Source organism: Centruroides vittatus, unplaced genomic scaffold (genome assembly GCF_030686945.1).
Source record: "Centruroides vittatus isolate TY-2023 unplaced genomic scaffold, ASM3068694v2 contig_940, whole genome shotgun sequence".
NCBI classification, from domain to species: Eukaryota; Metazoa; Arthropoda; class Arachnida; order Scorpiones; family Buthidae; genus Centruroides; species Centruroides vittatus.
The window spans coordinates 24,963-40,928 of record NW_027122624.1 but is presented as its reverse complement, the minus strand read 5'-3'; the positions used below and the strand labels follow the sequence as shown (position 1 = coordinate 40,928).

At 33.7% G+C, this 15,966-nt stretch overlaps 1 protein-coding gene across 1 annotated transcript; it reads left to right on the top strand.

The window, feature by feature from the left end:
* Window positions 1-3,616: 3,616 nt before the first annotated feature.
* Window positions 3,617-4,963, top strand: LOC136984911 (general transcription factor II-I repeat domain-containing protein 2B-like). Its single transcript, XM_067282050.1, has one exon. The coding sequence runs from the start codon at window positions 3,617-3,619 to the stop codon at window positions 4,961-4,963; it is 1,347 nt and encodes a 448-aa protein (XP_067138151.1).
* Window positions 4,964-15,966: the final 11,003 nt, after the last annotated feature.

Genomic DNA, 15,966 nt, shown 5'->3' with positions numbered 1-15,966 from the left:
ACTCGAATATCTGTAATCTTGGGAAAACATTGGAAAGACAAATTTTTATGACAACCGATACTTAGATCGTTACATTTAAGGAAAATAAATTCTAGAGCTTTTTTTGTACCATTGTACGTTTCATTCATTAAATTTGGTTGTAAATGATGATGCCAAAGTAACAGTTAATTTTTTAACATTATACAAGAATTGTACACGTTGTTTCTGCATTCCCTTACAGGTGGGACATACTATAATCGTAATATCACCGGTTTAACATCGAAACCCGTAAGTAATATAAGATGGGAGAGCAGACTAAATACAGAATAAATATATCAAATATTTTAATGGATTTTTTAAAACTCCTGTCAACTATACAGAACAATCATAAAAACATGCCAGTAAACTCTTAGCGGTTGGGTTGTTATAAATCTAGTCTAGGGTGGGCAACCTTTTTTATAACACGGGCCAGAATAAATTTTACGTTTTTTCCGCGGGCCGTAGTAGTTAATTGACGCCTTCTTGTGACTCGTAATGTTTTTAGTCTGCAAATATGAAATAAATAAATAAAAAGTTTATACTACATTTATTTCTCTTATCGTTTTCGAAAATTACAAAGAATTGGAAAATTAACTATTAATTAGTTATTTTTCCAATTTAATAATCTATTAAAGATCTCTCGGGCCGGATAGAAACTTTTCGCCAGCCGTAGCTGGCCCGCGGGCCGGGGTTGCCCGCCGTTGATCTAGCCTGCTCGTGATTCACATAATCGGGCGAGGGTGGCCGAACAGTAGGCAGGTGGCTAACAGCCCACAACCGCTCCGGGATATAAAGTCGCGTACTCTTTACGCGTGTGTCGCTTCTACCAGCTAAACCGTGACGTTGGTGCTCTGTAAAGCGCATGCGCCAATGCCTATAATCTGGCTGCTTGAAGTTGACAGGCAGGTGGCTAACAGCCCACAACCGCTCCGGGATATAAAGCTGTACTCTTTACGAGTGTGTCGCTTCTACCAGCTAAACCGGGTGAGGTTGGTGCACTGTAAACCGCATGTGCTAATGCCTATATAATCTGGCTGATTGGAGACTGACCCGGTTTCGACATTCCTTCCGCCACCGAATTATTCGAATATACAATAGCAATCTTATCGTTTTTTTTCACATGTAGTATAGAAATTTGTAAAAGATACATAATGCAGTTATAATAAAATATTAATTTTAATTAATTCAAAGTACGTTAAAATATGAAAATTTATATTTTATAAAATTCAAGGGAAGGTCATTGGAAGGTGGAATCGGCGCTTCCATCGCTTCCAATGACGGCACGCCACTATATATTAATATAACACATACGTATGTGTATATAAAAATTTGTTTATATATAAATGTTAAAATTAATAATGTCAGTGTGCGTCTTTTCGTTTATTTAAATGAAGCTGCAATTTGAAAAAAATGTAAACGTATAAATTTCCACTGTAGTCCGTTCCTTCCTAAATTTCGATCACGGAGTTCGACACATAGTATTCAAAAACAAATATAGAAAGCGCAGAAGCAGGTTACACGTAATTCGAAAAATTGCCCTTTCCCCGAAAGCAGTTAGATAATGAACGGCAAAAATCTGATGATCATTATACTTACAGTATTAAAAATTTTATTTGTTTAGTGCACTATCGGCCGCCAAAAAATTTGGCTTCCGTCGATTATGCACGTACTGCATACGTACCGAAACCGGTTCTGATTCCAGACACTTTCATTTATTATTCCCTTTCATCGAATGTGACCACAATTCGAAAATTTCCAAGCTTCACACCAAAACTGCATCGCTCAGCCGAAAACGCGAAGATAATCGATTGCAACTGTGGAAACGTTACTTGGCAGTAGATAATGAAAAAATGCAAACGAACCGTAAAGGCGTTGTGAACGTCGGGGGCGTAGCTCAGTTGGTAGAGCGCTCGCTTTGCATGCGAGAGGTACCAGAGATCGATACTCAACGCCTCCATTTAATGAAATTTTTTTTTCTTTGCGCTTCGTCAAACCTGGAGACTTGGTACTCAATTGCATCGCTGCTGCCGACTTTATAGTGACGGTGTACTTGCAGTTTGCTTCCGAAACGATAAGAATTTTGGCCAACCGAAAAGTTTTAAAGTTGCAAGACGGAAATTTTTCCAGCCACATGTATGACAGAGTGAATACTCGTTTTAAATTTCAGACAGAAATATTTGCTAACTTTAGCAAAAATCTCAAAAGTATTTCGAGAATTCGATCATTTTTACAATCGATATGATGGAATTCTAAACGGATTTTAAATACTAAAAAAAACGATTTTGGAGAAGCTGAGTATCGATCTCGGTACCCCTCGCATGCTAAGCGAGCGCTCTACCATCTGAGCTACGTCCCCGGCGTCTAACTGGCTGAAATACCATCTGTAAATTGTTCACTCGATTGGCGTTTGTTAGGCAGTTGCGAACGAAGAACGTCACAGGTACTAAAAGTAGGCTACGCGCCCTTTGCCATCGGCTGCAAGCGTCAATGAGAAACGTTTCGCCAACCGTTTTTCGTGAACACTTTCACTACAGCTTACAGAGACAGATCGGATGTTCATAAATTGAAGTCATAAGATTTAAAGCGTTAGAAGAGGCTGCTAATTTAAACATTCCTAGAAAGGACTTTAAGGCAAGTATGGGTTGGTGGAGAAGAGTGATGAAAAGGAACGGTTTATGAAAAGTCCAGAATTACTGTTATGCTTGCTGTTACTGCTGATGGACAAAAGCTTCGACCTTACATTATATTGAAACGTAAAACAATGCCCAAAGAAAAGCTGTGTCCAGGGATTGTTTTTCGGGTTCAAGAAAAAGGTTGGATAACAGAGGAGTTGGTATTAGACTGGTTGAATGTGATATGGGGAAAACGGCCAGGTTTTCTGAGTAACTCCCGCTCCATGCTAGTTTTTGATGCATTTCGAGGCCACCTTACGACAAGTGTAAAGGAAAAAATTGAGGCATTGAATTTTGATCTTGTAATAATACCGGGTGGTATGACTTCTCAGTTGCAAGTCTTGGATGTGGTGGTTAATAAACCATTTAAAGAGAATTTTCGAAAAGAATACAACAATTGGCTATTATCGGGCAATCATCCATTGACAGCTTCAGGAAAAGTAAAAAAACTTCTCAGTCTCTCTTTTAGGAAAATTGATTGCGACTGCCTGGCAGAAGATCGAACCTGAATCAACAGTTGAATGTTTCAAGTAATGCTGCATTTCCAATGATTTAAATGGGACGGGAGATGACATTTTGTGGGAGACTGAAAGCATGAATGAAAATACTGATGATACCGATGTGACATCAATGAGTTCTCATTCTGAAAACAGTTCAGATTCTGAATAAACATTTCCGTTTTTTGTTGTTACTTACGTAATATTAATTTTGTTTTCAATTACTTAATTTTATTGACATGAATATAACCTGTATTACTAGCTATAATTACCTAAATAAATCCTTATCTGATTGAATTTTACTTTCTTTGAATTCTTCTATGAGTATTATTTTTTTTTCTAAATATCTTTATGAAAATTTCGGAGTCGCGTTAAATTCGGGGTCGCGTTATATTCGGGCTAATACGGTAATTAAAATAATTATTGAATATGAGTGCTACTAATAAAAGAAAAATAGACCTCGAAAATCGAGAATTTCAAGATCGCTGGGAGATAGATTATTTATTTATTCTGAACAAGAATGGTAAACCACAGTGTTTGGAATGTTTACAAATCATAGCTGTGTGTAAAGAATATAACTTGAAACGCCATTATCTTTCCATGCATGAAAAAAAGTATCATTCGTACACGCGAGACATGAAAATAACACTAGTGAAAAAAATGAAAAAGCAGCTGGATCATCAAACGAATTATTTTAATCAAGAACCAAAATTTCAAGAAGCATCTGTAGCTGCATCGTTTGAAGTTTGTTTAGAAATAGTAAAGGCAAAGAAGCCATTTTTGGATGGAGAATTAATTAAAAAATGTGCCATAAAAATGGCTCAAGCATTTAATGACAACGAAATGGTAAGAAAATTTCAAACAGTATCACTTTCTCGCCAGACTGTAAGCCGACGTGTAAACGAGATTAGCATGCATGTCACTAATAAATTAGAAAACCTAATCAATAGTTGCTGCTATTTTTCGGTAGCATTGGATAAAAGCACAGACATTTCCGATACAAGTCAAATGCTTATCTTTATAAGAACTGTAAATGAAAACTATAATTATTCAGAAGAACTTTTAAAATTACAATCATTACACGGAACAACAAAAGGTGAAGATATTTACAAACAATTAAAATGTGCAGTAGAGCAGTATGGCGGATTTGACAAGTGCACTGCTATTGTAACCGACGGTGCTAGAGCTATGACGGGCAAAAATATTGGGCTCGCGGGACTTTTGCAAAAAGAAGGAATAACATGTCGTATGTTACACTGTATTATCCATCAGGAGGCATTATGTGGTTTATCCCTACAACTAAAAGACGAAATGGACAAGGTTTGCAAAATTACTAATTTAATTCGCGGCGGAAATCGTTCTCTTACACACCGAAAATTTAAAACATTTTTGGATGAATTGGAAACTGAGTATGGAGATCTGCTTTTACATAGTAACGTTCGTTGGTTAAGTGCTGGAAAGTGCTTGAGGAGATTCTTTACACTTCGAAAAGAAGTTCATCTTTTTCTCACAGAAATTGCCGTCGATGAAAATTTGACAGCAAATTTAGTTGATAAAAATTTCATTTATTCACTTGCTTTCCTAACGGACATTACAAATTATTTAAATATTTTGAATAAATCCTTGCAAGGACAAGATCAAAATGTGTGTTGCCTTTATAAATATGTTACTGGATTTAGAAACAAATTAAAATTGTTAAGGTTTAATTTGGAGCAAAATAATTTATTTCATTTTGAATCTTGCAAAGAGATCTATGAAGATAGAAGCGAATTTTAAAATATTTCTACCAAAATTGGATATGCTAATTACAGATTTGAATGAAAGATTTTTTCAATTTGATCATTTTAAACCGTCTATTGATTTATTTTGTGATCCAATTAATATCGATGTCAACTCCGTTGGTCTTAAATATCAAATAGAATTTTGCGACCTGCAGGCTGACCCGTTTTTTACATCTCGTGGAGTAACTGGAATAGAAATATTAAAATTTTTAGATAAAGAGAAATATCCAAAATTGAGAGATTTTGGACTTCAAATTGTATCAATGTTCGGAAATACATATTAACAGGTCGGTTAACAGGTCGGTTAAGGCCTGCCCACTGTCGAGGATGGCAGTCCAGTCTGGAACTAATTACTTGTCAGGTCGAGTGGAGGAGGAGAATGGGATCGTTGATAACACAGAGACGATATTCGAATAAATGGCACCAGTTACAATAACAAACAGAATTTATTACGAGACAATAAAGAACAGTTACACCGTATAACATTGACAGAGATATTATGTACTAACATAGGAAAGTTCGAACCCGAGAGAGAGTTTACAAATAAGTGGTCGTCATACCTCAACAAGTATTGGAGTCGGATGACAGAGTCAATACAAAATCCGTAGTGGCGTAGCGGCTTTAAGCGTAGAATTTTTCGGCGTTCCTGCTTCGAGTCCGAGTAGAGGCGGGAGCTACGAATGACGACGACTTGGTTCTTGCTCCCCTCCTTTTTATTTCGTCCCCTCGTTACTTTTCTTGCCAATGAGCAAAATTTGTCTTTAGTTCCAAGTGTGACCCAGTTTCGTGTTTCGAGTTTCGAGGGGAAGGGGTAGGTACCGTCAATCCCCTAAGACAGGTCAGTTTTTGGTTTGGAATTTGGTTATTGATGTCAAGATAAAGAGCAATTTAAATTTTTATTTCGCCGGTCAATTCGAATTCTCACATCAGATTATCTTTAAAACAGAAATAACTATAAACTATAAATATTGCAACTGTAGTGTGGAAATGTTATATGGAATTAAAACGGAAAACATTGCAATGTTTATTGTGTCTCTAACGTGTAAAATAACTATTTTAGAAATATCCTACAACATTAAGATATTTTTAAAAGAATTTTGAAAAAGTCTGATAAAATGAAATGACGTAAGTGTGGGTTAAAAGTCATTATATGACGTAAGTGCGCGTTAGAAGCCATTAGATGACGTAACTGTGAGTTAGAAGTCATTATATAACATAAGTGTGCGTTAGAAGTCATTATATGACGTAAGTGTGCCTTAGAAGTCATTAGATGACGTAAATGTGAGTTATAAGACATTATATGACGTAAGTATGCGTTAGAAGTAATTAGATAACGTAAGTGTGCGTTAGAAGTCATTATATGACGTAAGTGTGCGTTAGAAGTCATTATATGACGTAAGTGTGTGTTAGAAGTCATTATATGACGTAAGTGTGCGTTAGAAGTCATTAGATGACGTAAGTGTGCGTTAGAAGTCATTATATGACGTAAGTGTGCGTTAGAAGTCATTAGATGACGTAAGTTTTAAAGAATTGCGTAATGTGGTTAGTCAAATGACGTAAGTGTGCGTTATAAATCATTATATGACGTAAGTGTGCGTTAAAAGTCATTACATGACGTAAGTGTGTTAGAAGTCATTATGTAAGTGTGTGTTAAAGTCATTGTATGACGTAAGTGTGCGTTAGAAGTCATTACATGACGTAAGTGTGCGTTAGAAGTCATTATGTAAGTGTGTGTTAGAAGTCATTGTATGACATAAGTACACGTTAGAAGTCATCAGATGACGTAACTGTGAGTTAGAAGTCATTATATGACGTAAGTGTGCGTTAGAAGTCATTGATATGACGTAAGTGCACGTTAGAAGTGCATATGCTAAGTGCGGTCAAATCATTATATCTAAGTGGTGTAAAGTTCATTATATGACGTAAGTGGCGTTAGAAGTCATTACTGTAAGTGTGCGTTAGAAGTCATTAGATGACGTAAGTGTGAGTTAGAAGTCATTATATGACGTAAGCGTGCGTTAGAAGTCATTAGATGACGTAAGTGCGCGTTAGAAGTCATTAGATGACGTAAGTGCGTGTTAGAAGTCATTATGTTAGTGTGTGTTAAAAGTCATTATATGATGTAAGTATGCGTTAGAAGTCATTAGATGATGTAAATGTGCGTTAGAAGTCATTATGTAAGTGTGTGTTAAAAGTCATTATATGACGTAAGAATGCGTTAAAAGTCATTATATGACATAAGTGTGCGTTAGAAGTCATTAGATGACGTAAGTGTGCGTTAGAAGTCATTAAAGATATTTTTAAAAGAATTTTGAAAAAGTCCATCGTGGAAATGCTATATGTAATTAAAACGGAAAACATTACTAAAATACAAGCTTATATACTAATTGGAATTGGAATAAATTTGATTATTACTATTTAAAATTTATAAATTAAATATTACGATATTAAATGAAAAGAATGTGTAGAAATTATGCTACTTATCCTGGCTACTTGTTCTGATTCTTTTATCTGGCGTCGGGAAGAGAAATTTTTAAGTAAAATTTCAAGTTGAAGATTGTCAATCTGAAAAGTTATATTTTTGTAAAAATTTGAAAAAAAAGTTTTATAAGACAAAACAATATAACTTTCGCAATTCATGTTACTTAAATTATAAATCAATTGATGACACTGACCCTGGCGATTAGGGTTTCTCAAACAGGATCACGGGATCCCGGGATCGCGGTTGTTTTTTTAACCCGGGAAATATCCCGGAAAATTTTTCTTATCCTGAGAAATCCCTCAAATTTCTTAAAATTCACTTTTTCTTATTTTGTGTTAAGGTTGGGGAAATTTTGCAAATAGAAAGTATAATTAACTCATAAACTGTCAGAATACATTTGAATTATTAATTTTAAACCTACTTATTAGTTTTTTTAATTTTTATTCGTTATGGCACGTCACAAATGGTCAATAATCAGTACGTAGCTTATTTGTGGTTGGACTCTAAAAATTCTTTATCAGTAATATCTGGAATAATTGTGCTTATGTTTTCTTCATTTTTAACCATGCCCAGTAGCCTCAATAACTGCGTAACGCCAAGTTGTGCAAATTGGGCCAGGATACGAACAAAGTCTGCAAGTATGAAGTTTTTCTTCATAACCTGATTATTAAAGACAAACGAACTGCCGAATTATTGGGCTATGATGTTTCAATTAAAGCAGTCGAGGTAGACAAATCAAGAATACTAGAGAACAAAAGAAGTACTACAGTCTCGAAAACGAACTAGAAATCTTTCAGGATACAGGTGAAAAACACATAATATTTGTCTTCTCTTAAATGCATTAAACACGATTCCAATCACATCAATTGAATCGGAAAAGGCATTCTCGGTAGCAAGACTTAATTACTAAAATAAGAATCAGATTGAGTGATCGGAGTATTGACCACCTTTGCTTTTTAAAATCTTATAAAAATTTACAATATTTTGAATTATATTTTATTTAAAAAACGAAAATTGCCTTTTAAGTTAGAAGTTTGATCTAAGTTCATTTTTTTTTAAAACTCAATTCAAAGCATTTTTTGTTGTTGTTGTATGCAGTTTCCAGCAAGCTTTAATAAATTTTTTCTATTTGTGAAAATTTCTAGTAGTTCAAAGGAAATTTTTAATATACAGTAGAGACTCGGTAATCAGAATCGCCGGTAATCGGTATGATTTTCAGTCGGACTGTGTCGCGCTGAATCGAACGTTTTTGATACTAGATTTACTTCTAAACTATAATTTTCATGTTTTTATATTCTTCAATATATTTATTTTGTTTGTACAAAATGAAGAAATAATTTTTAACGATACGATAGCCTCGATTATTATTATAAAAATTTTCGTTAGGCTTTGAAAAGTCGACACTGGAAGTCGGCTTCTTACAGAAACACAGCTTCCCTATTATCAAATGTCACGGCACGCCACTAAAGTGGCTAGAAAATATAGTGTCGAAAGCGCTATATCCCTCTATTATAACGGTTCAGTCCTGCGTCGAGGTTAGTGACGTCACAGAAAAGGTGGCGCTGATGTCAATCGTAGCGCTACTTTCGCTTTGTTTACATAGCATCCTTTCATACAACAACATTGAAAGCGATTAAATTTGTGTTTTTAAAGTAAATATATTTATAGGAAATGTTAATCAAATAATGGCTGAACAAGAACCAAACACCCGAAAATCAAAATCAGGTACGTGTTTTGTTCCATTGTGTAAAACAGGGTACCGATCCTGCAAAGAAAAAAAATCTCTTTTCTTGGCACCAAAAGACGACAATCGTCGAAAAGATTGGGAAAAATTAATCAGACGCAGTGACTTAACTTTGGAGCCCTGGCATAGGGTTTGTGAATTACACTTTGAGGAACATTTTATAATCAGAAATTGGAAACATATTGTGAAGGGTGAAGAAGTTATTATCCCCCGTGATGTTCCAATACTGTCTGTTGATGCAGTTCCTACTAAGTTTGAAGGTTACCCAAAGTACTATAGTAATGTTTCACTGCCAAGGAAAAGATCAAACAGAAATTTAAGTAATAATACAAACAAGAAGAAGAAGGTCAACCCTCCTCTTCTCTCTTCAGAGGAACTAGATATCCAGCCAGAATTATCCTCAGCATCTTCCTCATTTTCATCCCTTCAGCTTAAAGATTTTGAAAAATTAAAAGTGCCAGATTTCTGGATAAGGTGCCCTTTAAAAAATGAATCTAATTTAATTGTGTATGCAGAAAACAAGCTAAAGTTAGAAGATAATCATGCTAGTCTAAATGCACTAAAGTTAATAACTTTTGCCCAGTATGAAGATGTATTTTCATGCAAAGTATATATCAAGGGTGTTCAATTTGAAAATATTTCACCAATTTCTTCTTTGCAGCAAGCTGAGGATATTATTGAAAATACAGATAAGTTGAAAATATGCAATGGTGCTGCAACAGAGACAGAATTAGAATCAAACATTTTGTTTGGCTTTAAAAATATGAAAAATTTATTTGGCTGTATCTACAGTTCAAAATGTTTGGTTATTGCTAATAATGGTAAATCCTGCATCCCCTGCAAATATACAAGGCATTTACTCATAAACCGTAAATCAAGACAAAGAAAAACTAAAGTTAAAACATCGAAAACTGTGCGAAAGCCTCAACATACTTACAGAGCTTTGAATAAAATAAATTCTAGATTAAGAAGGAAAGTAAATAACTTACAGTCTGTAATCACCCAAATTCATACATCAAACAATAAAATTCAGCAGTCTACATTGGAAGAAAAAATAAAATCATTGCCTGCAAAAGAACAGCTAGCAGTAAAGCACTGTTTTCTAGCATCTAAACGTAAATCCAACCGTGGTTTACCTTATGACCCAGAATGGATTTTGGAATGTATCATCATGAGGATGAAAAGTCCCAGATTGTATGAGCATCTTAGAATCAATAAAATTCTTGCACTACCATGCCATAACACACTACAGAAGTATATGAGAAGTTTTAAAAGTGGATTTGGCTTTAACCCAAAAATATTTGATGCACTAAAAGAAAAAGTTAAAGAATTAGATGAATTTCAAAAACATGGTGGGCTTTTAGTAGATGAACTCAAACTTTCAGAAAGTTATCACATTACATCCTCTGGTCTTATTGAAGGATTTGTAGACTTGGGTGATTTTACACCAGAACAAATGAAGACTACTCCATGTGATCATGGCATGGTGATAATGTACCAACCATTAACAGGTGACTGGCAACAGATTCTGGGAGTTTTTGCAACTCGAGGAAATATATCAGGTAAGTAAAGTATAGTACTTTTCTATTGTACATTTTGCAAATACTTCTAAAAAAAATGTCATGTTAATATTACATAAACTCATAATAATCAACACATTTTTTATCCTTATTTTATAGGTGAGCTGCTATCAAAACTACTTCTGGAAGCTATAGCACTGGTTGAAAGATCTGGGCTAATGGTGGACTTTATTACATGTGATGGTGCATCATGGAACAGGAACATGTGGGCTCAATTTGGAATTGGATATAAGCCAGTTGGCAAAAAAATTTCATGTAAGGTAACTCATCCAGTAGATTCAAAGAGAAATCTTCATTTCATATCAGATTTCCCTCATCTCATTAAGTGCTTGAGAAACAATCTTTTGAAATGTCCATTTAAAACTCCTGAGGGGGAGGTGTGTATTGAACATATGAAAGAGGCATGGAAACTGGATGATACTCCCGAAACCCTGAAATTTATGCCACATGTTTTCAGCTATGTAATTAATCCAAATAATTATGAAAAAATGAGGGTTAATTATGCATTCAGACTGTTCAGTGATGAAATGCTAAAAGGTCTATATGCCTATCAAGACAAAATTGAGCAAGGTTTTGGGAGTATATCAGCTACACAAAATTTTGTTAAGCAAATTAGTGATTTAATTAATATTATGACCTCACGTGTTCCATCTAATGGGTTGAGATTAGATTCGGATAAATGTCAGTTCTTGGTGACATTTTTAAATTATATAGATGAATGGGAGAAATCTGCTGGTAGTAGTGATGGCAAAGGATTTTTAAGCAAAAGCACAGCTACAGGGCTCAGAGTGAGCATTAACAGTACTCTTTTGTTACTCAAATACCTAACTCAACAATTCAAATATAGTTATATCCTAACATCCCGTTTAAGCCAGGACAAAATAGAAAATTTGTTTGGTATTGTCCGGCAGTCTGCTGGTTGCAATGACCATCCTAATGCAAGTCAGTTCCTCACAATTATTAATTGCCTGAGCTTCTATAATTTGGCTAGGTCACCAAAAACAGGTAATGTGCAAGAAAATATATTAAGTTCTCTTATCTCTGCACCAAACTTATCACAGCTTGATAAAACAAATATTCAGAAAAAGATTGATGAGCTACTTGATGCTGGAGAAATACATGCTGCAGATAAATATATTTCTGGTAGCAATTGGGTGATAAAAGATCATTACCCATATATCAGAAAGAACAGTGACTCGCGTTTAATTTATTATATAGCTGGTTATGTTGCTCGAAAATGTATTTCAACAGTTTGTTCAAGTTGTGAAAATTGTCTTAACATATTGCTTGAGTCTGATGTTCCTAACTCTGAAAATGCACTAGCAGAATTTACAAGGAAATTTGATAAAGGTGGTCTATCATATCCCACCAAAGAACTGCAGGTCTTAATGATGAAACTAGAAAATAATTATACTTTTTCATTTAGTGTAAGAGAACTGCACAAGAATTTTATACAAGATGTTTTGAATGATTTAATTTCAATGAAACATATCAATTTAGTTGGCTGCAGTGAACACAGAGAAATTGTCACTAAATATATTGTAAAATTTTACTTACTTACTAGATTACATTTTCTCATAAAGGGTCTAAATAAATCTAAAGAATACAATAGAAAACAAAAATTCTACCTAAAACAGAGACAAATCACATAGCCTAATTCTGCAGTTGCAGTATGATAGCTAACAATAAATGATTTCATCCAAGTTTCTGACCTAATTTTAATTTCACTGACTTGTGTGTATTTTTAATTTATAGATTTTACTCCACTGTAATTTTTAATTCCTTTCTTTTTCTTGAAAAGGGTGAGAAATCTACATGCCTATTAATCTGTAAATTTTTTAAGAGAAATTTTTCAAGTTTTTATTCAATGTATGAGTAGTAACATGAATTTTGTACCATTTTGAGAAACAGCTGCACATTAATAAGTTTAGTTTATATGTGTGGATACTTGGCAGTAGGCTAATAATTGTTTATTTGTTACATACATAATTTTGTAATTTTATATTGGAACAATAAAGTAACATTCTGCCTTTATATTTTATATACTGTGTAGAATTTAATTGTAATTTTAATATTGCTTTATACTGTCACATAATACTGTATGAACAGTATACAGTATTATGTAACTGATAGAATAGAACTTATTAGGCAAATGCTAAGCCCTCACAGTGGAACACGTTTTATTATTAAAAGTAGGATAAATTCTGTATTTTTTAGTAAATATAAATAAACCTTGTTGGTAATAACAAGAGTAGAATACTCTTGTACTCTAAATAATACGTGTTTGTACAGTACTCAACAGTTGTAATGTAAAAATAGACAATTCAGTATAGGCTATTTGATTTAAAAAGAATCTTAATTAGCATTAATAAAATCTAATTCCTTTATGTATAAATGTTAATAAAATGATACTATATAATAATTGATTGCTTGTGATATGATTTATTATCGATCTAAATTCTTTTATTACTAAAAATCCAACTTAAAACCAATATAAACATAGGATGATACAGCCAACGTCGCACAACGATTGACAGCAGCGCCTCTAGCGGCAACCTCCAATAGAAGGACAGAAAATAAGCTCGATTTCGACACTATATTTTCTAGCCACTTTAGCGACACGCAACGGAGAAAAATTCAACACGAAGCGACACACAACGGAGAAAAATTTGAACATCGGACAGGTTAATATATTTTTTCGTACATAATCGGTAATCGGAACAAATCACTAATCTGAATAACCCCAGTCCCCAATTGATTCCGATTTTCGATTCTCTACTGTATATCTTACACAGCATTATTAATATGATTTTGGAGGTTGCGGAACGTATTAAATTACTTTAAAAAACGAAAAATAATTATATCATTTGATTTCATGATAATTTGTATATGTTAAAAATAATTAATTTTGTTCGGGATTTCCCGGGATCCCGGGACAAGCAAAAGATCGGGAAATGAGAAGCCCTACTGGCAATAGTGTTCCTTTCACTGTTTTATTACACTTCGATACTGAAATTAGACTTAACTGAATAAAACGTTTCTTATTTATCTATATTTGGCAGAATTTCGCTTTATGTATCGATTATATAATCAAGACGTTGCGTATTCATTGTTACATAAGACGCTTTGTTTTATTTTTTTACTTGGTATTGTTAATCAAACACGAAATAGAGCTTAGAAATCTCGGAATTAAACTAATTTTCATAGAAAATTATAATTTGCATAAAATATGTTAAGAGAACTAACATTACTTTTTCAACAGATTTCTGTCTAAACTATTGCACATTTACGCACTTTCATTTTAATAATTTGAGGGTAATTATCTCAATTTGAACGAAAAGAAGCCCGAATCTAACAAAAGTCTGTTTATAAATCAATCTCGCTAATTTAATTCAACAATAATTTGTATAAATATCTCAACTTGAAGACATAAATATGCTTCGGGTCATGCTCTATTAGAATTTATACTCAGTATTAATTACATAAACAAAACCGAAGGATTACTTACTTCCGTGAGACTCACCGAAACAGAATTCAGCAGAAACTTTTTGAAAAGAAATAACAATAAAAATCACTTATTGTTACAAACAATATGAAAAAGAACAATTGTACACAGTATTGTTAAATACTCAACTAACAACAGTATTGTTAGTTGAGTATTTTATCGCATCAATCGCGTCACTTATTACCTCGAAATTTCTACGATAAACCATTTAAGTCATTACTACAAATATTCAATAAGCTTTAAATTTTGTATAATTCAAATACCAGGGATTATCTGTGCGTGACATTTCAATTATGTTTACAGTTCGTAACGTCGTAAGGAATAGCGTAACGATAATTGTACGTCTTTTCTGTAAAAAACTTGTAAAGAATGCACCGGTCAAAGGCAGTAAAAGCGTAATTTTGTTTCAAAATATTACCGAAAACGAAAAAAAAAAAAATTGGTCGTCGTCGGACTGTTCAGAGTTCGAAAGTTTTTGGGAAATATGTCACACTGTGACTAAGGTTTCGAAATAGTAGTGTGACCGAATGTAGTCCTGCAACACAAGTCGTGGTACACATATTGTCCGATAGAAAGCATAAAGAGATTGTAATTGGAAGATAGTAATAAATTCGCGAAAAAATGTCAGTGTGAGTGGTGAATTCGTGGAAAATCATGTCCATTACAGAAAATTACAAAAATATCTATAAAATTTTGTTTCAAATATAAGTTACGTAGTTATTGTTGATTTTTGTGAAACCGTGTTGTATTATTCTTCGAAGTATCAAACACAAATCCGTGTTAATAACAACCACTTGGCTTTTTTCCACCTTTATTTAGTTCCACCTCAACTAAATAAAGGTGGAAAAAAAGCCAAGTGGTTGTTATTAACACGGATTTGTGTTTGATACTTCGACTTTCCGTAGTTATATTATTGGTCAAAATTGTAAAAAGCAAGGCCGTAACAATTTTCCCCCTCAATCCAGCGGCCAAGCAATTTTTGAGACCCACAATCGGAAGACATTTTTATGTTTGTTGCACTTGAATAGCTCGTGTTTATTAGAAGAAATTGCGTAGGTTACATAAAAGTTAACGAATCGATTTTACTACATTGATTCAGAGCAGCAGTTCCCATAATTTTTTTTATATGCATGCCCCGTGGCAACCATTTTCTTAAGTATTTTTCCATTTCGCATTTTTGTTAGTTGTATTTCGTATTATCGACAAACGGGCATGCCTTGGTCAATAGCAGTGTAAAATTAAATATAAAAAAGCATTTTTGTTAAAGCGAAAATTGTTGCAGGAAAAACATAGATGAATGTGATAAAATTATAATTACATTTTATTTAAGACTAAGCATCTAATCACGTAGCGTGATCAAAACCTTAATGTAGCACCGGAACATTAGCTATTTTTAATCGCATTCTCTTAAACCACTCAATGCGTACCCTTAACTCTCACCTCCCTTCTAAACGGACGATCAATTAACAGAAAACTAGAAATATTTTCTGATCATTTCGAATTGCCAGTTAACAGGAAACCCATTTATTGAGTGTGGATTCTTGAATTTTAATTGCGTTTTATTAAGTAGATTTAGTATAATATTATTCAAAATAAACTCCTTTCTTGTGCACAAAATACCATTGCCGCTCGAATGAAAATTGTACTCTAATGAAAATAAATAGCGAGGTTGAGGCCGAATTTTTAA

Excerpts from the sequence above, each read along its gene's own strand:
- LOC136984911 (XM_067282050.1), top strand. The coding sequence starts at position 3,617 with ATGAGTGCTACTAATAAAAGAAAAATAGACCTCGAAAATCGAGAATTT.